The sequence below is a fragment of the Emys orbicularis genome, chromosome 3 (genome assembly GCF_028017835.1).
Source record: "Emys orbicularis isolate rEmyOrb1 chromosome 3, rEmyOrb1.hap1, whole genome shotgun sequence".
In the NCBI taxonomy this organism is placed as follows: domain Eukaryota; kingdom Metazoa; phylum Chordata; order Testudines; family Emydidae; genus Emys; species Emys orbicularis.
The window spans coordinates 20,453,922-20,476,030 of record NC_088685.1 but is presented as its reverse complement, the minus strand read 5'-3'; the positions used below and the strand labels follow the sequence as shown (position 1 = coordinate 20,476,030).

At 40.8% G+C, this 22,109-nt stretch overlaps 1 protein-coding gene across 2 annotated transcripts in view; it reads left to right on the top strand.

Moving 5' to 3' along the window:
- Positions 1–6,200: 6,200 nt before the first annotated feature.
- Positions 6,201–22,109, top strand: part of UBXN2A (UBX domain protein 2A) — a 31,675-nt gene continuing 15,766 nt past the window's right edge. For both annotated transcript variants that reach the window (XM_065400775.1, XM_065400776.1), the window contains exons 1-3: positions 6,201–6,311; positions 10,697–10,750; positions 13,920–14,055. In XM_065400775.1, coding sequence (XP_065256847.1) covers positions 10,710–10,750; positions 13,920–14,055 — 177 coding nt within the window. In that variant the 5' untranslated portion in view covers positions 6,201–6,311; positions 10,697–10,709. The remainder of the gene's footprint in view (positions 6,312–10,696; positions 10,751–13,919; positions 14,056–22,109) is intronic.

Sequence of the window (22,109 nt, the reverse complement as noted above, 5' to 3'; positions counted from 1 at the left end):
AAACTTAGTCCTGCCTTGAGTGTAGGGAACTAGACTAGATGACCTCTCGAGGTCCCTTCCAGTTCTCTGATTCTATGATTTATTACAGAGCACCTAGAGCCCCAGTAAAAACAACAAGGAGTCTGGTGGCACCTTAAAGACTAACAGATTTATTTGGGCATAAGCTTTTGTGGGTAAAAAGCCCACTTCTTCAGTTGCATGGAAATGACTCCATGCAGCTGAGGAAGTGGGCTTTTTATACCCAAAAGCTTAAGCCCAAATAAATCTGTTAGTCTTTAAGGTGCCACCAGACTCCTTGTTGTTTTTGTGGATACAGACTAACGTGGCTACTCCTCTGATACTTAGAGCCCCAGTATCATTGCAGTGTCACCATACAAGGTGTTGTATAGACATATAATGAAAAACAGTCTCTGCCCTAAAGAGTTTACAATATAAGTAGACAGAGGGACAAGGGTTGGAAAAAGGATAAATTTATTTACCCTATTATCTATATGGGGAGTTGGGACAGGGAGATATTAACTAACTTGCTCAACGTCAATTAGAAAATCTGTAGCAGGAGCGGAACCCAAAGCTCCTTAGCCCTTGCTAAGTTTTAACCATTCTTACTGGAAGTTTGTGTTCTGTTTTATATGCTTTGTTACCATTTGGTTTCCTCATTGTACTTTCATCTTAAATTGTGTTTCATACTCAGGAATTCACACCATAGCTATTATGTTACTACCATATATATGTATTTGGCACTATTATACCATACATAAGAGTAGCTCAAACTGTCTTGACAGTCTCATTATTTCTTGTGTTCTATGCTGCTTTTAAATTTTCACTTAGATTACTTTTTCATGTTGCAGATTTATAGTCAGATCAGATCCCATTTGTGTCAACTGCTCTCACTTCATGGATTTAACAGCTGTTCATCTTTCTGCCATAAAACCAATAACTCACTTTCCCAGTGTGCATCAAACTTTACAGAAGCATTGACTCCTCTAGCTTTTTCCCACTGTGTGGCTATAACACTCTTGTAAGAGAGATGTGTGGGAGGAAGACTTTTAACTCTGCATTTCCTGGTTTTCCAATGTTTGAGTTTTAGGAAGTATATTCTTGAGTTCAGAAATGGCACAAGAAGCAGATGGCACTCTTGAACACCTGAAATCTTAATTCCACGTTAACAGAGTTTTTTAGATTTTAATTTCCTTATCTTCAAATATTTCTCTCACCAACACTACAAGAGGAACACCTGCTTTTTCCATAACAATCTCCTATCTACCAGTATCAGATGCACCATTTGCATTACCTTTGAATTTGAGCTTTTTTCAGTGTTTGTTGTTACCATTTTCTCTACCCCTCCCGTTATCTATTATCATTCTCTGTTCTATGCCAGCAGAACCCCCAGCGGAGATGAAATATTAGCCAACAGAAGCATAGCTACACCACCTTCCTGAACGACATTAGCCAAGACAACAAAAGCATTCTTCTGTCAACATAGTTGCATCTACACCAGGGGTTTTGCCAACACACGTAGGTCAATTATGGGGTGTGATTTTTTCACACTGCTATCCGGCATAGCTATGCTGGCAAAACTTTGTAGTGAAATCTAAGCCTAAAATAGGACCCAGTCCTTCAAAGTATTGAGCATCTCCCTGTCCTGAAGTCAGTGTAATTTGAGGGCAGTCAGCACTTCACACATAGGTGCTCAGCACCTCTCCAGAGCAGACCTTTAGCTTTTAAGCTCTTCAGGACAGAGATCATGTCTTTACTAATTTTGTAAAGTGTTATTAATTTAAGGTCCTATGTAAAGCATAATAATCCAACTACTGGTTTATCCCTAAACCTTAATTTGTGAGTTCTGAGGACAGGACAGCTTGAGGAGATTCTTGCCACAGAGCAAGCATCCCACAGAAATGGAACACAGAAAAAGTGACAAAAACATTTTTGTCAATGGGAAAACTGAGTGTGGAATGACTGTGGAATATGCTCCCATAGGTTTTTGCTAGAATCTCATTTTCCATACATTCTGTCATGACAATCTGCATATGCATACATTACTTCAAAGGTTTCTCTCTCAAGTTGTTAGGGTCAAGCAATACAGCTGATGTGTTGGCATTTAATTGTGTTACATGTAGGTAATTATTTTTTTCCTCTGGTCTGGCTTATTTTTGTTTAATTTGCTGTTAAAAAAAAGAAAATACCCCTTGCAACTCATTTTCTGTTTGTTTTTAAATATGCTGCTGTGCACTGCTGCTTCTGTTTTCCTTTGATGAGATGGGTGGTGACAGCTCAAACAATGCTTTAGTTTGTCAATGTCCAGATTCACTCCTACATCATAAAACAAGCTCACAGGTTGTTATTGTTTTCCACACCAGAGCTTCTGATCCCTCATGACAAAAGGGCAGAGACGCTTGCGTTCATGTTGTGAATACCCTGTTAGAGTTTTTTCAGTGAACTCATTGTAGGCTGTTTGCTCTTATCACTTACTACACAGTAAGGAAAGGACCATTTATTCTTGTGCAGCTCATGTAGTTCTTACCAGAGAATAAGTTGCATGAAATGCACGAAGGGTGTTTTAGTGAAGTCTTGATCATGACCACACTTTTAACTTGGCAATATTTTTTTGTATTTTTTACATTATAGTGGAGCTGAAAAGATCGCTTTTGCTTGGGTCCCTCCTGCCCCACATGCTTTTTCAATAGTTTTGATCTTGCAGTGGAAGGTATGTTAGGAGGACTACTAGGGGGCTAAAACAGACATTGAATTAATTGGGACACTACTTCCCATTCAGGGAGGCCAGTGGTAGAGCACAATGCCACAAGCTGCATTATTATTTATAGCAGTACTTCTTTAATATCAATTTTCCAAATCAACTATCTGACTGCAGTTCAGGACTCAACACCATTGCTCCAGGCACGTCTCATGGCTCCCTTCATGCCCACTTTGGTTCTATATACCTTTGCAGAACTGGTATGAGCTCCAAAATTAAAGTAAAGCACTTCTGTGTTAAGTTAAAGTAAAGCCTAAGTGTTTTGCTGAACTGGGGCCAGAGTGCTCAGCACTTTGCAGGCTCAAGCCCACTGGGAGGACAGTCTAGCTGTATCACAGCAGTAGCTTCTAAGATTTGGACAGTTTTGTAAAAATTTTTGCTAGTTCTTTAACTTTTGTAAAAAGTACCAACATATTAGTGAGATATGTGATATAAATGTCTTTAACATGGTAAAATAATAACACTTGTACTAATCTAGTGCCCTCATCCGAGGACCTCAATGCAGATTAAAAACTTCAAAAAGTACAGTAGAGCCTCACTAATTCATACTTTGAGACTTGGCTGATTTTATAATTTGCACTCACAAAAATGGCAATCTCGCCCCTATTCTCAATACAGATTTATAAGCAGACAGCTGTAATGAGGGCCCTGTCTCCACAACCAGCAAGTGCACGGCAAGCCAGGGAGTAAATCTACAGCACACTATCTTGCCACACACTAACAAGACACTGTGTAGACCCTACTACCAGGTGCTAAAAGTTCCTTAGGGTGCTTTGGTGAATTCCCATTTCAAACATCAAAGCTGATGTAGGAGGATTCACATTGTAGATTCACACCCTGCCTTACCAGGTACTAAATCACTGGTAGTCAAGCCCTTCATCCCATTTTGGAAAGCTTAATTGTTTTTACAAAATATCTTCCAGAACATTTAGTACATATTGATGTATCACAATACAATTAAGTGTAAATTACAACTACTGAATTAAAGATTCTGCTCTTCTTACTCACAATTAATGGTACCTTATTCTGTGAATAAACTTTATTACAGTGGGGCTACTTGCAGAGTAAGGTACTAGTCAACATAAGGGAGTTCATAATCAGGCCCTAAATGAACAAAGTACATTCAATGAAGTACTATCTTTGCTTTTTAAATCATCTTTGCTCACACTCACTAATTCACAATGGGTCTCCTGTTAATTAGTGTGAATTGGCAAGTTTTGGCTGTGTTTAATTTAGGTTAACTTTAAGTGTTTTACAGTGTATCACTGATTATTAAAACCCCTTGTTAAAACGTGCATGCAGGAGTGAGTGCAAATCTTGTGACAACTGCTGCTATCAGTCAACTCTGCATGTGCTTTTAGTCATTGGCTCACGTTGTGTTTTTTTGTTTTGTTTTGGGTAGTTTCTAATATCAGCTTCTAACTGAGTTTGAGTTCTTGAAGTAGCAAGATACAGCGTTCAGGTCACACAGCATGGTATAAAGAAGGAAGACTCCTCTAAATGCCTATTGGATCTCTGAATATCCCATCCCATTCTCCTTTTTGCATCCCCTCTGCAACCTTGAGCCACTAGATTGCAACCACCATGCAGTTCTTTTGTACTTTGTACAAAGTCCAGACAGAACTCTTTTTGGAATACAGTATGTCAACACTAGTTCTTAATTGGTCCCTCAAGCAAAATGAGAGGCATTCTATTCCCCAAAGGGTTCGGAGTTCTGCTTCTACTGCAGTTCCAGCCTTTGCCCAATAAAAAATCAGAAAGACCGAGAATTGGATGCAGGTCCCTTGTAGTCCCTTACATAGCTGTGACAATAACAGGAGTACTTGTGGCACCTTAGAGACTAACAAATTTATTAGAGCAAAGCTTTCGTGGGCTACAACCCACTTCTTCGGATGGGTTGTAGCCCACGAAAGCTTTGCTCTAATAAATGTGTTAGTCTCTAAGGTGCCACAAGTACTCCTGTTATTTTTGCGGATACAGACTAACACGGCTGCTACTCTGATAGCTGTGACAAACACTCCCAGTGTGTTGCAGTGTTGTTGGATACAATGTTTTGAGTAAGACAATGTTTATCCATTACTAACCTGTCTCTGAATGTACCTTCATTTATGTTTTGCCTACTCATGTTCGGATAACTTGATATTAATAGCTGTTGCAATGGCAGGAAGTAAAGCTGGCTGTGCATCATCAGCCTCTCCTATCTGATTTTCAGAGATCCATTTATAACAAAATATATTGGCCTCACCAGGAGAACATTTGAAAAAGGAAGATAAACGATTTGCATAAAATTGTGATATAATTAATTCTGCATAATTCTAGATCTGTAATAAACTCTATATTGGCAGCCTCCTGTGTCTGTGCAGAGCTCTTTCCTAGATATTTGTACCTGCTGGTGTTTTCCACTGGTGCTACAGTGGTGCACACCTCCCTAGTAGATAGGCAGCAGCTTATTTAGGTTTGAAACAGTGGGATTTTCACAAGTGTGGCTACACTGGTACAACTATCTCCAGTACAGACAGGCCCTGTGACACTTGACAGGGTCCTGAAAAAATAAGAAAAAGAGACACCTGATTTTTAAATTACTTCATTACGTATCTTGTATAATGATGACTACCTAAAACTGTAGGTTCAAATCTAGAGGAAATAATTTCTCCCTCCGTGGTAAAGAAAACTAGGTTTTATCTATCATGTAGTGGAGTCTTTCAGACAGAGATTTAAAAAAATAAGGTTCTCTAGGGCTGTTCACAATATCTTTTCAGGACAAGGACAGGCACCTATCTGACTGTGAATTCTTCCACAATGTGCATGATTATTATTTTCATAAGTGCCTTTTTTCCCCGTGCACTTTACTGGTTTCCCTCCTCTCTCATCCTGCATTGGGGGTTGCTTGCTCTCTATTCCAGATTCAGTTGCAGCAGTGGCGTTGGAACAGTTTTTATAGTGTGGGTGCTGAGAGCCATTGAACAAAACTGTAAACCCTGTAAAAATATATTAATGGAATATATTTATTATTCCATTAATTTATTATTAATATAAAAATATATTAATGGAAACCACTTCAAGCCAAGGAGTTCCAGCAACCCTTGGTTGCAGCTCTGTAGTGCTTCAGGATGAAAGTGCTTGCTATATGTGTGTAAATGATATATACCAGGGGATCCGAGTGCTTTATAATCAGGAATTAAGTCTCACAACCCCTTTCTGTATCCCCCACATAGGGATTAATCAGAGACCTCCAGTAAGCCCATACAAAGATAACACTGCAGACGAGGAACAAAAACAACATCAGGGTTGCGTCCCAGCCCCGCGCCTGCCCACCTCCCGGAACCCAACCAATAGGGCAAAGGCCCTGACTGCTTAACAGCCGCTGCAGCTATATCCCCATAGAGCAATGGAGGACAAAGAGCAGGTCACGTGAGGTAAGAGGGCTCCACCCCCTTCTCTTCTCAGCCCCGCCCCCAAGTGGGCGGAAGGAAGGGGGCTCCCCGGCCCTGCTGGCTGGGCCGGACGGAGGGTGTGTGGAACGTGGGGGGTTGATACATTGTAGCGCCCGCGCCAGGTGAGCGGAACTGGGGGCTGCGCGGGGTCCCCGGGCGGAGCGCGGTGGCGGCAGCAGCGGGTGTGTGACTGCGCTACACAAGGGCGAGCTGCTGGCTTCAGTGTTGCGCAGGCTGGAGCGGCGGGCCGAGCTGCGTGCCCAGAGGCGGTAATCCCCGCCCAGAGGTGTGTGCAGGTGCTGCCGGGGGAGACTGAATGGGCACCGTGAGTTTTGCCTGCTCGGAAACGTACCTGCACTTTGTGTCGAGTTTGCAGTGTCTATCCCTAAGGGGACAGCCTCGCCAAGGCGGGTACCTACCCCCAGCAGGAGAGAGCCCTGGGAGTTTTGCGGCTGAGTCTCAGCGACGCACACAGAGCAAAATCCTTCCCTCCTTGCAAGTGTGAGCGTTAGAAAGTGATGCAACCCCAAGCTAGGGAGAGACCTAGGGTCTCGGGTATAACCCCAGAGTGGTGTCTGATTTCTTGCTGCTCATTGACACCCGCCCCCCGCCTCAGGGATTATTTAACTGACCGCCCTTCTGTTTTGAAAGTGTGTGTGATTGTGGCTTGTCGGAGCATGGTGATGAACAGGTCTGTCCTTCCTTCCTTCCCCTTGGTTTTGTTGCTCTGGTGAGGTGGCGTCGTCGGTTATTCTTGGAGACCTGAATAGTTGTAAATAAAATAAGGCAGCGTACACAAGCCTGATAATGTTTCCTTGTGCCGTTGCTTGCATTCTCTCGAAGTGAGTGCTGGGTTGTATACCAGGCGTAGCTTTGCTAAATGTCAATAGGACACTACAAATCAGTCATTAAAAAGAGTCTGGCAGAGCTGAGGTTGCCAGTTACTGCCGAAGACAAGTCTGATCTGAGTTAGGGGATGGTCCTGGCAGTGGATGCAGTACGTTGGAGGTTTGCATAGCTGCCACATCACCCAAAGGGTGGCAACATGCATTTAAGGAGGCTGGAATTTTATCCTTTTTTTTTTTTTTTTTTTTTTTTGCATTTGACAGTTCAGATAGTGGGTATGTGATCTTGTTAAGATTATAGGTTTATATGCTCAAAGGTTAGGGTAACTTGCTGTATGTTTGGATAACTTATGGCTTATGATATTGCATACATGTCACTCTAACTGGAGCTGATCAAAACTCTTCTGCACAGTGACTTTTTGACCGTAATGAAGATGTGGAAGATAACAGTTTTGGTTGAGACTTGGTGGTGGGTTTTTTTTATCATCAACATTTCTGTTTTAGAAAACAAAAATATTCTCCTTGGGCAAGAATGGAGTGGGAAAACAAAAATCTGAAAATATTTTCTGGTAGTGTTCTATTTTAAAAAAAAAAAAAGGGGGGGGGAGAAATAAGGCACTTGTCTCTTTGTTTCCTTGTACTCCTTGGGTTGGGGATGGTCTCTTCTATGTTTGTACCATATCTAGCACAATGAGGTCTTGGCCCATGACTAGGGTTCTAAGTGCTATGATAATACAAATGATAAATAATAATAGTAAATTATTGGTCCCTGCTCCAAAGCGTTTATAATCCATTTTAGTAGCTGTAGTAGGCAGTGTTTATGCTCTTCCTCTCATGGCTCTGTCACTTCTTCCTCCTAAGGAAAAAAATTAATTCAGTGTATCTACTCCCTGCACTCCAGATATGGGCATGCTAATGTAGCTGTCCTTTGAAACAAGAGAAGTAGTGAGGTTGGATCTAACTGTTTTCCTCACTTGAAACTTAATTTGTGGGAGGATAACAGTTATAACCGAGAAACCATTTTTATTAGAAATTCTGTACCCACAAGAATGCATATGACAGGTCCCTGTTCCAATGAACTTATAGTCTGAGGCCTCCGTCTCATGGTTGGAATCTAAATGATGGACTTGAGAGACATGTGAGGGTGTAATGTACACGAGGAAACGGGATGGGGAAGGAATGATATGACTTACAAGTATGATTACACAGATACAGATGTGCATGTTTTGATGGCTGAAAAGTTTTTAAGTGTAAGTGCACATTTTTGTGAAACTAAAGGTAAATTTACAGTATATAGTTTTGAGTGATATCTAGAAATGTCCAACAAAAGTTTGACTCTGAGTGAAATTATTTGTGTGAATTGGGTTGATTTTTCTTTAGTATGCTCCTGGGGGAATTCTGCACCAAAAAAATTAAATTCTGTGCCAAAAAATTAAATTCTACGCACAATAGTTTGAAATTCTGCCTATTTTATTTGTCAAAATAACACAATATAATCATGCCAGTTTCAGTTCTTTTGGTAATTTATTTCAGAATACCTGTCAGCAAGTATGTCTGTAACAATAAAGACAACAAAAAAGATTCAGTAAATGTTCTTTGACAAATTCCTTAGTAGGCATATTAATACAGAACTTTGAGTAATAATTCATTTAAACTACAATACAGAAACAGATTTCCCACACCCCTCAGAAGCAGTGCAAAGTCTTGGCAGAATCAGGGGTAATGGAGAAGCTGAGGAAGATGGAAGTAATTGCTGGGAAGGAGCCTGGGAGTGAACCTGGAGGGTTGTTGGGTGTGAATGGGAGAAGTATGGAACATTTTTTGGGTGGGGAGGGATTGTTAGGGAATTGGGAAGCCTGGCCCATGCAGACCCTGGCTGACCCCTAGCCTCTTCATTCAGTCAAGGAACATCTGCCTGTCCCCATGTATCTTTGCACCCACACTCAGCTACCCCGTCCTCCCCTGTTCCCATGTGTCCCTGTCCCCTCCCCCCCCCCCCCCCAGCCACCCAGCCTCTCCCGTCCCCATGTGGCCCTGCCCCCACTCAGCCACACTGCATCCCCATGTGGCTCTCTGCTCCTACCCTGCCTCCCCATCCCCATGTGACCCTGCACCCCCATTCCCATTCAGCCCATGGCTCAATGCTGTCACCAACTAGCTCCTGTGCCCCTGCCCCAATCTGTCTCTCCCACACTAGCCCTTCTGAACCCCAGTCTATGTGACCCTTCCCCAACAGCTCCATGTGCCTGATCTCTGTCCCCCCACCCCCATATCCTGTGCCTCCTCACCTGGCTTCACGGGCAGGGCACTGTGAGAAAAGTAGCCTCTCCTCCTTCCTATCCAGGGCTGGCTGAGCTGGCTGCCCCCTCTTTTGGCACCACAGCAACCTTTGGTGGGCAAAAGGTATAACTGCAACACCTCTTTGGCAGAATGTATTTTCTGCAGAGAAAAAAAAATCAGTGGGGGACATGAATTCTGCACAACCGCAGTGGCACAGGGGTTTTTTGTTTTTAGGGGGTTTATATGTAAAGTTGAGAATTAATATCCTGTTTAGCAAAAATATCTATTTGGCTAACTAAGATTATGTATTTTTGGCCAAGATTGGTTTTTATTCTCTCACTAATAAGCCCCAAAAGCAAGTGTAAATTAGGGGAGGAATACTGATCCTAACTCTTCAGGTTTTGCCTGGCTATTTCAGAAGTATTGGGAGTGGTGTTACCTGTTCTCTATTCTGTAATACCTATGCACAATGTGGTGCTTTGGAACCTGATCCTGCAAAGTGGTGAGCCCTTTCAACAAAGCACTTTGCAGGATCAGGCCCTTAAATGTGGTTTGAACCTCACTAGGAATTTTTCTGCTACTATTGGCTTGTCAGAACTTTAGTTTTTATTTTATTTTTGTGGCTTAATACCTCTCTTTGTAGAGAGATCAGGAGATAGCACAAGAACAATATGGTACTTTTCAGTCTGCTGACTCAGCACACTAATCCTGTTGTATATTTAGTGCTTGAAAATCCAAGATTTAGTCTCTTGCCACATATACAACAGGAATCATGACTTGATGTAGCAGTTTCTGGGACACTGCACCAATTTATTGGAGAATAGGGAAGCCTTAAGGGAGGAAATTGAAGGACACTGCATCTTTTGCTTATACACACTGTTAAATTGAAGGTCATTGATGGCAATAAACAGTTACAAAGGATGCCTGCAACAACATTATGGTTTTCTGCAACCATCTGAGGGCGCACTGCGGTCAAAATCTGAGAGACAAGTTTCAACCAATTAGGTGAAAATGAGGATGACTTGTTTTCTAAATTAGCATAAGAATGAGGGGATATTTTTTGCATCAGTGTTGTGTGGTGGTTTTTTTTGGGGGGGGGGGGGGAGACTGGGTACATTGAGAAAATGTAATAACCCAATCTTCCTCCTTCTAATGTTTGAGGCTGAAAAGGGTGCTAGGTATATTCATTACCAAATTAGAAGCCACAGGAAAAGCAAAGAACCATCTGGAGACTAAGGAATCTGAAATCTTCCCATGTGAAGTATCGACACAGAATAATCTTTAACCATAGAGAAAGTGTAAACCATGTATAGCCTTCAAAAGTGTGCTAAATGTGTTAAGAATTTTGCCTGTTTCTTGAAAATTTTCTTTTCATTATTTAGGGGAAGCAGCAGCATGAAAGATGTAGACAAAATTGAAACTTTAAAAGAAGAATGGTAGGTGCTTATTTTTTTTCTTTGTATGGTTCTGTCCTGTCTTGTACCATCTCTTTATTTATTCAACATACCATTAATAAAGCAAACCTTCTGTAGCTTTTATGAAAAAATATTATTGATTTAGTGACTGTGGTTTGATATGCACATGTTTTATTTGGCTCCTGCCTTCAGGAATGAAAGTTTGAAATAGAATCCAGTGACATTTTATGATTCTCCCCCCCCCCCCCCCCCCCCCTTCCAGGCTAGCACATCCCTTGTTGGTTTGTTTCTCACTGCCTCTTGAAGTACAAAGCTGTCATAACTAACCGGCTGGCTAGAGCAAATGTTTCTGCTCCTATTATCCCACATCACTGAGTTCTTTTTATTATAAAGCACTGAGGAACACTTGCAATTAAAAACAAAAGCACTGTGTTGAAGATCTGTGTTCACTTTGTCCATCTGCTCCACATACATTTTAGGTTTTTTTAGAAGAGGGAAATTGCTTTTGCAGAATACTTCTCATATAACTGCAATCACAAATTGTAGGGGTGGAAGCTTTCCAAGTGGCTGCATGAACATTTATGCTTACAAGTAAAATCATAAATCTGTCTGCCTTTCTACTTTGACCCATTGGAAGCCTTTACATTATATGTGAAGATGTCTAGTTTTTATGCCTATTAAAGCATAAGGTTTTAAGGAAAAACACTGTAAATGCCTTAACAAATGCTTATAGTTCATCTGATCTTTTGTGGGAGGGGCGAGAAGGACAATTCATCGTAATGATGTAGTGAAAATGGGGATTGGGGGTGGGAATTATTAACTTTTTCTTGATGTCACTAAACAAGTAAGATTGTTTTACTTTGTTTAAAAATGTTGATCTTGTGTCTAACAATTTTTATGCTAATATTGGTCATACTGCAAACTCTGCAATGAAGATTCTTGTTAATACAAACAGACCTAATTAATATACTGAGCCATTCAAATGAACAATATTTTTTCATGAACATTCTAACATGAAGTCCTAATTTAGGAAAAATGTTCAATTTTCTTTTATACAAGAGTTGGGATTATTTGAACTGTTTGAAATACTTCCTGAAATGATAAATTAAATAAACTTGTCTGAGCTCCTCAGTAATGCTTATCGTAGAAGTCAAATACTGCATGATCCTGTCTGAGAACTTAAACTAAGAGGTAATCAATCAATCATTCTGAATGAACTATCTAGTTTCTAGTCAATAAAAAGGTAACATAGTAAAGAGGAGTCTGTGTTCCTTTACACAGTGTACATAGCACTGTGGGTGGAAATTTGTACTTGATAGTAAAATGTTTTTGTAGGCTTTCACATCATGCTCACTTCCAAAATATCAAAGCCTTCTGTTGTATAGGCTTTCAATAGGCTAGAGTAGCACTGGGGGACAGCTACACCCAGGTTTATCAATTGTAGTGCTAAAGACCACAAATGTCACAAAGGTTTTAGGGATGTGGGGGTGAAGGGCAAATAACCAGAAAATTAAATATGAGAATAACTGATATAGAGACCTCTTTTGTTTTGTATGTGACTTTTGAATTTTATCTCTGAAGAACTTTGCATGTATTTTTGCAGAAGTGGCTCAATGAAAGCTAACTCAGACAACAACAAATGTTTTTCTTAGTGGCAGGGTTGACTCTGACATGCAAGTTTTCCTGTTACTAGAGCAAGTCAGAAGAGAACACATCCTCTCATAGAGTTGGATTCCAAATTTAGAAGCTTCAGTATGGATGAATTTAATTCCCTTTGTACTCTCTTTGCCGTCAGAAGAATGGCATAATGTGAATCTACTATAGGCCGAGCTTTTTCATGAAAAGAATATGACATTGCACTCTATATGATTTTATGAAAATATGCTAATGAGTATGAATATAATGTAACTGGAATATGCTTCATACAAAAGATCTCTTGTAAGGTATCATTACAAAGCTTATAATCTACTGAGTGTGGTCACCCTATTTGTATAAATGTACCACTCTTGTATCTGAAACTAGAAATATGGAATATAACTCTGGGGGCTTATTGTAATTATGCAAAGTGTGGGCCATTAATGGTGGTTTGGAACCTTGATGGCTCCCATTAACCAGGACAATTAACTGTGGATGGCTCTGTTTGCAGGCAGGCCTTCCTGTGAGTCAGGCTGGGAGGAATGAACGCTTGGGGTCTTACAGTGACGTGATCATGTCACCTGAACTGGAATCCATCTTTAACCTAGTGTTTTTCCATTGAGAAGGAGGGGTGGGAACCCAGAGGGACAAAGGATTCCCACCTTATGCAAAAGATATATAAGTGGGTGGAACAGAACAAAGGGGGCAGCCCTCATGAGAAATACCCTAGCTACCATCTGAGCTGGAACAAGGGCTGTACCAAGGGAAAGGATTGTGCCCAGACTGGGAAGGTGTCCAGTCTGTGAAATAAATTTATTGAAACATCTCTGAGGGTGAGATTTTATCTGTATTCAGTTTTATTACTGTATTAGGCTTAGATTTGCATGTTTTTGTTTTTATTTTACTTGGTAATTCACTTTGTTCTGTCTGTTACTATTTGGAACCACTTAAATCCTACTTTCTGTATTTAATAAATCACTTATTAATTAACCCAGACTATGTATTAATACCGGGGGGAAGAGCAAACAGCTATGCATATCTCTCTATCAGTGTTATAGAGGGCAAACAGTTTATGAGTTTACCCTGTATAAGCTTTATACAGGGTAAAACGGATTTATTTGGCGTTTAGACCTCATTGGGAGTTGGGCATCCGAGTGTTCAAGACAGGAACACTTCTGTAAGCTGCTTTCAGTTTAAGCCTACAGCTGTTAGGGGACGTGGTTCAGACCTGGGTCTGGGTTTGCAGTAGGCTAGCGGGTCTGGCTCAAACCAGGCAGGGCACTGAAGTCCTAAGCTTCCAGGGCAGGAAAGCAGGAGCAGTAGTAGTCTTGGCACATCAGTTGGCAGTTCCCAAGGGGGTTTCTGTGACCCAACCCGTCACACAACAGTACAGCAAACAAAGCATATTAAAATAGTCCACAAGGCTGTTCTAATTATTGTTTTCTAACAAATTACAAAATACATGGGCTATGGGGAGGAAAAAACCTTTTGGTACGGAATTTCTTGTGTCCTTTAATGTGTCTCCGTAAACGACTCATTTATTTTTATTTTGTAGGGTGTGTAAACAAGGAACTGAAGACCAAATTCCTAATGGTACAGAGCAAAGCTGTGAATTTTTTGTTGATAACCTTTTTGAAGAAGCTCAGAAGGTTGGTGCTATATGCATGCCACCAGCTAAAGTTAAGAATGAAGTAAGTGGTCAGCCTTTTAATTTGTATTAATTTGTTAACATGTGTCTTCACTGTAATCCATGTTTTATCATGCTGGGTATAAATTCCAGAAAACCAGCAGGGCTTCTACCCAATTTACCTGGTGAAGGTAATGTACCAATAGTAACTACCAAGCAGACTTCCATGTGGAAATCATCTGGGTAGCTAGGAGAACTTGGCATGGAGACCAGATCCTGTGGAACTGGAGTAATGAACCCTTTGTTCTCAAGAATGATGGAAAAGCATGCAGAAGAGCATCCCCACGGCAGTGTATTAGCAGAGAGGAATATGCAACCCAAGGTTTTGATGTTGGACAGAGGTGACAGTGCCATAATGTCTTATACATGTTCCTTCCAAAATGTATTGAGCTTATTTTATGGTGTGCCTAAACTAGTTGAAGAAAACTTCACTATGCTAATGAGAATATTAGTGAAGTCTTCACACTTTCTAATTTTAAAAAGTAGTAATTCAGTACTAACTAGGATTCTAAAAGTCTGTTGGTCAGCTTTGAGCTACTTAAGTGTCTGGAAAACTGGTTAAAGTAACAACTTTAGTGAAATCAATGTAAGAGTGTCCACCTCAAGGATTTAGCTGAATCAGTTTGTACACTGATTATAGGTACAATTTATTTTTGGGTAGATAAGGCCTAAATGGACAGTGAGCAGATGAGAAATGAGATGTGACAGTGGGATGCTTGGCACTGGTCTGTATCCATGTGTCTTGTTTTGTCTGTGTGTGTCTCTCTCTCTCTCTCTCTCTCTCTCTCTCTCTCTCTCTCTCTCTCTCTCTCTCACACTCCCTATTGTTGTATGGGGATTGGGAGGGACAGGAGTTAATAGGCTTTTTGGACTAAGGAAATTCCAAGGAAGAATTTGGAGGAGGCAAGGGTCTTGCTACTGTGCCTTCACATGTAAAAAGTATTTGTAAAGGAGTATAATTTGGCTGGGTGCCCTACTCTCTTTAGGTGGAGCATGCCCACTGCTCGAAGGCGAGCGTTAGCTACCACCAATTTGGTAAACTTAACGTACCCTCTCTACACACACTTCCCCCCACCAATTATACACCATTTGAATGCCTATTATGTCTACTTTGATGTGAGGGAGTATGTTGATCCGTTACCATAGAAACGGGGATAAACAATGACACCATCAGTATGTTTAAATATTGGCATTCATTCCTGTTTTATGACTGTATTATTTCAAGACATACAACTGGATTTCTTTGGAACCTCAAAGCATCACAACAGCTATCTAAAGGGTAAAACAAAATCTAATAATACATTTGTACAGGTATCATTGAAATGTAATAGCGCTGGTGATATATTTAGTCAACATCACTATCATCTTATTCATCAGCATGACTCTGTCAAAAGTGTGTGGGTTACCACAGTCATCATTGAATTAGCAAGTACACAGTTCTGTGCAGCAAAGATTGTTCTAACTACTGACACCATTGATTATGCAGTGTTCCCCGACCGGTACAGGCACAAATAAGGTCTTGTAGAAACTCGGATGCCATTGGGCCCTTGAAGAATACAGGAAGTAGTTCATCATCCATATTTTTCCATCCATGTTGCAATGGTAATCCAATATCTGGTTTACCTATGTGCAAAGAAATCCAAATCGTTGTTTGTCAAGATGCTCTTTTGATATGCTCTTCAAAACTCTCCTCATGTGGTGGGAGTTTGGCCACTGACTTGTCCTTTTTGGTGCCTAGATTGAGGTTTAAGCAATTCAGGTCTCTATGGATCTTTTATTTCTCACTCTTGTCATACAGTGCTGCACCAACCATTTGTTCATTTGAAAGCTATTCATCAGGCTCACTTGCCAGAAGAACATCCAAAAAATATTTGGATGACTTAAATTCCTGCTGCAGATGACTAGCAGCTTGAATAGCATCAGCTAAGTTTATTGTGCTGCATAAAACAATCGTAGACTCACTTTGTCCTTGCTGTGCATGGAATGAATTTGCAGAAACAGTGGTGGGTTTTTTTTTTTTTTCCCCTCTAAACTTGCTGGTAATTTGCTATTGGAATAGCTTGCAGTTTCTACATATGAGGAAAGTAGGGTTTTATACCTTGGTAGCAGCTTGGACAGAAGAACCTTCTTGTACATAACATGCAGATCATGATCTTATCAGCTCATTGACTCTTCAGTGTCAGAAGGTGACTATTGTTACAGTGTAACTAGATGGTTTGCTTTAAGATTAATTTTACTCAAGTAGGAAGAAAGGCCATGTTGAGTGATTAAACTGCATAAGAACATAAGAACATAAGAAAGGCCGTACTGGGTCAGACCAAAGGTCCATCTAGCCCAGTATCTGTCTACCGACAGTGGCCAATGCCAGGTGCCCCAGAGGGAGTGAACCTAACAGGCAATGATCAAGTGATCTCTCTCCTGCCATCCATCTCCATCCTCTGACGAACAGAGGCTAGGGACACCATTCTTACCCATCCTGGCTAATAGCCATTTATGGACTTAGCCACCATGAATTTATCCAGTCCCCTTTTAAACATTGTTATAGTCCTAGCCTTCACAACCTCCTCAGGTAAGGAGTTCCACAAGTTGACTGTGCGCTGCGTGAAGAAGAACTTCCTTTTATTTGTTTTAAACCTGCTGCCTATTAATTTCATTTGGTGACCCCTAGTTCTTGTATTATGGGAATAAGTAAATAACTTTTCCTTATCCACTTTCTCAACATCACTCATGATTTTATATACCTCTATCATGTCCCCCCTTAGTCTTCTCTTTTCCAAACTGAAGAGTCCTAGCCTCTTTAATCTTTCTTCATATGGGACCCTCTCTAAACCCTTAATCATTTTAGTTGCTCTTTTCTGAACCTTTTCTAGTGCTAGAATATCTCTTTTGAGGTGAGGAGATCACATCTGTACACAGTATTCGAGATGTGGGCGAACCATGGATTTATATAAGGGCAATAATATATTCTCAGTCTTATTCTCTATCCCCTTTTTAATGATTCCTAACATCCTGTTTGCTTTTTTGACCGCCTCTGCACACTGCGTGGACATCTTTAGAGAACTATCCACGATGACGCCAAGATCTTTTTCCTGACTCGTTGTAGCTAAATTAGCCCCCATCATGTTGTATGTATAGTTAGCGTTATTTTTTCCAATGTGCATTACTTTACATTTATCCACATTAAATTTCATTTGCCATTTTGCTGCCCAATCACTTAGTTTTGTGAGATCTTTTTGAAGTTCTTCACAATCTGCTTTGGTCTTAACTATCTTGAGTAGTTTAGTATCATCTGCAAACTTTGCCACCTCACTGTTTACCCCTTTCTCCAGATCATTTATGAATAAATTGAATAGGATTGGTCCTAGGACTGACCCTTGGGAAACACCACTAGTTACCCCTCTCCATTCTGAGAATTTACCATTAATTCCTACCCTTTGTTCCCTGTCCTTTAACCAGTTCTCAATCCATGAAAGGACCTTCCCTTTTATCCCATGACAGCTTAATTTACGTAAGAGCCTTTGGTGAGGGACCTTGTCAAAGGCTTTCTGGAAATCTAAGTACACTATGTCCACCGGATCCCCCTTGTCCACATGTTTGTTGACCCCTTCAAAGAACTCTAATAGATTAGTAAGACACGATTTCCCTTTACAGAAACCATGTTGACTATTGCTCAAGAGTTTATGTTTTTCTATGTGTCTGACAATTTTGTTCTTTACTATTGTTTCAACTAATTTGCCCGGTACCGACGTTAGACTTACCGGTCTGTAATTGCCGGGATCACCCCTAGAGCCCTTTTTAAATATTGGCGTTACATTAGCTAACTTCCAGTCATTGGGTACCGAAGCCGATTTAAAGGACAGGTTACAAACCTTAGTTAATAGTTCCGCAACTTCACATTTGAGTTCTTTCAGAACTCTTGGGTGAATGCCATCTGGTCCCGGTGACTTGTTAATGTTGAGTTTATCAATTAATTCCAAAACCTCCTCTAGTGATACTTCAATCTGTGACAGTTCCTCAGATTTGTCACCTACAAAAGCCAGCTCAGGTTTGGGAATCTCCCTAACATCCTCAGCCGTGAAGACTGAAGCAAAGAATCCATTTAGTTTCTCCGCAATGACTTTATCATCTTTAAGCGCTCCTTTTGTATTTTCATCGTCAAGGGGCCCCACTGGTTGTTTAGCAGGCTTCCTGCTTCTGATGTACTTAAAAAACATTTTGTTATTACCTTTGGAGTTTTTGGCTAGCCGTTCTTCAAACTCCTCTTTGGCTTTTCTTATTACACTCTTGCACTTAAGTTGGCAGTGTTTGTGCTCCTTTCTATTTGCCTCACTAGGATTTGACTTCCACTTTTTAAGGGAAGTCTTTTTATCTCTCACTGCTTCTTTTACATGGTTGTTAAGCCACGGTGGCTCTTTTTTAGTTCTTTTACTGTTTTTCTTAATTTGGGGTATACATTGAAGTTGAGCCTCTATTATGGTGTCTTTAAAAAGGGCCCACGCAACTTGCAGGGATTTCACTTTAGTCACTGTACCTTTTAACTTTTGTCTAACCCCCTCATTTTTGTATAGTTCCCCCTTTTGAAATTAAAGGCCACAGTGTTGGGCAGTTGAGGTGTTCTTCCCACCACAGGGATGTTGAATGCTATTGTATTATGGTCACTATTTCCAAGCGGTCCCGCTATAGTTACCTCTTGGACCAGCTCCTGCGCTCCACTCAGGATTAAATCTAGAGTCGCCTCTCCCCTTGTGGGTTCCCGTACCAGCTGCTCCATGAAGCAGTCATTTAAAGTATCGAGAAATTTTATCTCTGCGTTTCGTCCTGAAGTGAAATGTTCCCAGTCAATATGGGGATAACTGAAATCCCCCACTATTATTGGGTTCTTAATTTTGATAGCCTCTCTAATTTCCCTTAGCATTTCATCATCACTATTACTGTCCTGGTCAGGTGGTCGATAATAGATCCCTAATGTTATATTTTTACTAGAGCATGAAATTTCTATCCATAGAGACTCTATGGAACCTGTGGATTCGCTTAAGATTTTTACTTCATTTGAATCTACACTTTCTTTAACATATAGTGCCACTCCTCCCCCTGCACGGCCTGTTCTGTCCTTCCGATATATTTTGTACCCCGGAATGATTGTGTCCCATTGATTGCTCTCAGTCCACCAGGTTTCTGTGATGCCTATTATATCTATATCCTCCTTTATCACAAGGCACTCTAGTTCACCCATCTTATTATTTAGACTTCTGGCATTTGTGTACAAGCACTTTAAAAACTTGTCCCTGTTTATTAGCCTGCCTTTTTCTGATGTGCCAGATTCTTTTTTATGTGGCTGTTTATCATCTGATCCGGCCCTTACATTATACTTTTCAGTCCTCTGCTCCTGACTATAACCTGGAGATTCTCTATCATCAGACTCTCCCCTAAGAGAAGTCTGTGTCCGATCCACACGCTCCTCTGCAGCAGTCGGCTTTCCCCCATCTCCTACTGCTGCATCCTTTGCAATTAAGTCTTCTGCACGTCATCTCATCTTTGAAGTGCTGCCTCTCTTATATTGGTTGCTCTCTCAAATGTTTCTATTTTATGAAGTGGTGTTGTAGTTGTGTTGGTCCCAGGATATTAGAGAGACAAGGTGGGTGAGGTAATATCTTTATTGGAACAGTTTCTGTTGATGAGAGACACAAGCTTTTGAGCTTACACAGAGCTTTGCTTTAGGTCTTCATTTTCTCAACCACCTTGTCTCTATTTTATGAAGCTTTTCTTGTTTTCTCAAGCAAACCATGTAACCGGACCAATGGCAGGAAGACCTGCTTGCTCTGGTGGCTATAGAAGCAGGTGAACATATAATGCACTTGGATCAGATTCAGAGTCTGTTTTCTTTCCTGGTTCAATACACCTCTGACATGTGCCATGTTCTACTTGCAGGTGTATTTCTAAAAGCAACCCCTGTGATAAAGAGTTGGTTGCACATCATCTAAACTAGAAAATTAATCCAATAGCTGCCAATACAATTAATCTCTCTTGGCTTTTGCTGCCAGCACCACGGAATTCTGCCCAGCACTGGTTGCTTCGGAGAGGTTTACATTCTTTTGATTTTTCTTGACAAATAACACACTTCTCAAAGTTTGTGGAGTCTTTTTCTCTTTACGATGTTTGTAGCCTCATGTCTGCATATTCTGTAACTTCCCTGTAGAGGTAAAATACCCAAAGTATATTGTTAGTAATGCAACACCACTACCTCCATTTTTTATTTTGTACAAGTATACAGATTTGTGTTTAAATTAGATAAGAACATAAGAATGGCCCTACTGGGTCAGACCAAAGGTCCATCTAGTCCAGTATCCTGTCTTCCGACAGTGGCCAGTTCCAGGTGCCCCAGAGGGAATGAACAGAACAGGTAATCATCAAGTGATCCATCCCCTGTCGCCCATTCCCAGCTTCTGGCAAACAGAGGCTAGGGACACCATTCCTGCCAATCCTGGCTAATAGCCATTAATGGACCTATCCTCCATGAATTTATCTAGTTCTTTTTTGAAACCTGTTATGGACTTGGCCTTCATAACATCCTCTGGCAAGGAGTTCCACAGGTTGACTGTGCATTGTGTGAAGAAATACTTCTTTTTATGTTTTTAAACCTGCTGCCTATTAATTTCAGTGGGTGACCCCTAGCTCTTGTGTTATGAGAAGTAGTAAACAACACTTCCTGATCTACTTTCTCTACACCAGTCATGATTTTACAGACCTCAATCATATCTCCCCTTAGCCGTCTCTTTTCCAAGCTGAAAAGTCCCAGTCTTATCTCCCCTCATACGGAAGCCCAGGGGGGAGGGATAGCTCAGTGGTTTGAGCATTGGCCTGCTAAACCCAGGGTTGTGAGTTCAATCCTTGAGGGGCCACCTAGGGATCTGGGGCAAAATCAGTACTTGGTCCTGCTAGTGAAGGCAGGGGGCTGGACTCAATAACCTTTCAAGGTCCCTTCCAGTTCTAGGAGATAGGATATCTCCATTAATTAATTTTATTTTATACCCCTAATCATTTTTTTGCCCTTTTCTGAACTTTTTCCAATTCTCTTTTGAGCTGGGGCGACCACACGTGCACACAGTATTCAAGATGTGGGCGTACCATGGATTTATATAGTGGCAACATGATATTTTCTGTCCTATTTTCTACCCTCTTCTTAATTATTCCCAGCATTCTGTTCGCTTTTTTGACTGTCACTGCACAATGGATGTCTTCAGAGAACTATCCACAATGACTCCAAGATCTCTTTCTTGAGTGGTAACAGCTAATTTAGACCCCATCATTTTATATGCATAGTTGGGATTATTCTTTCCAATGTGCATTACTTTGCATTTATCAACATTAAATTTCATCTGCCATTTTGTTGCCCAGTCACCCAGTTTTGAGAGATCCTTTTGTAGCTCTTCGCAGTCTGCCTGGGTCTTAACTATCTTTAGTTATTTTGTATCCTCTGCAAATTTTGCCACCTCACTGTTTACCCCTTTTTCCAGATCATTTATGAATATGTTGAATAGGACTGGTCCCAGAACAGACCCCCTGGGGGACACCACTATTTACCTCTCTCCATTCTGAAAACTGACCATTTATACCTACCCTTTGTTTCCGATCTTTTAACCAGTTACCAATCCATGAGAGGACCTTCCCTCTTATCCCGTGGCAGCTTACTTTGCTTAAGAGCCTTCGGTGAGGGACCTTGTCAAAGGCTTTCTGAAAATCTAAGTACACTATATCCATTGGATCAGCTTGGTCCACAGGCTTGTTGACCTCCTCAAAGAATTCTAGTAGATTAGTGAGGCATGATTTCCCTTCCTAAAACCAAGTTGACTCTTCCTCAACAAATTATGTTCATCTATATGTCTGACAATATTGTTCTTTATTATAGTTTCAACCAGTTTGCCCGGTACTGAAGTCAGGCTTGCAGGCCTGTAGGTCTATATGTTAGTATCAAAATTGCTATTTTTGTTTAGTCAGCATTTTGACTGAATCCCAGTATGAAGCTGTGTATTATCTCTAATACTCCTCTGTGCATAAGTG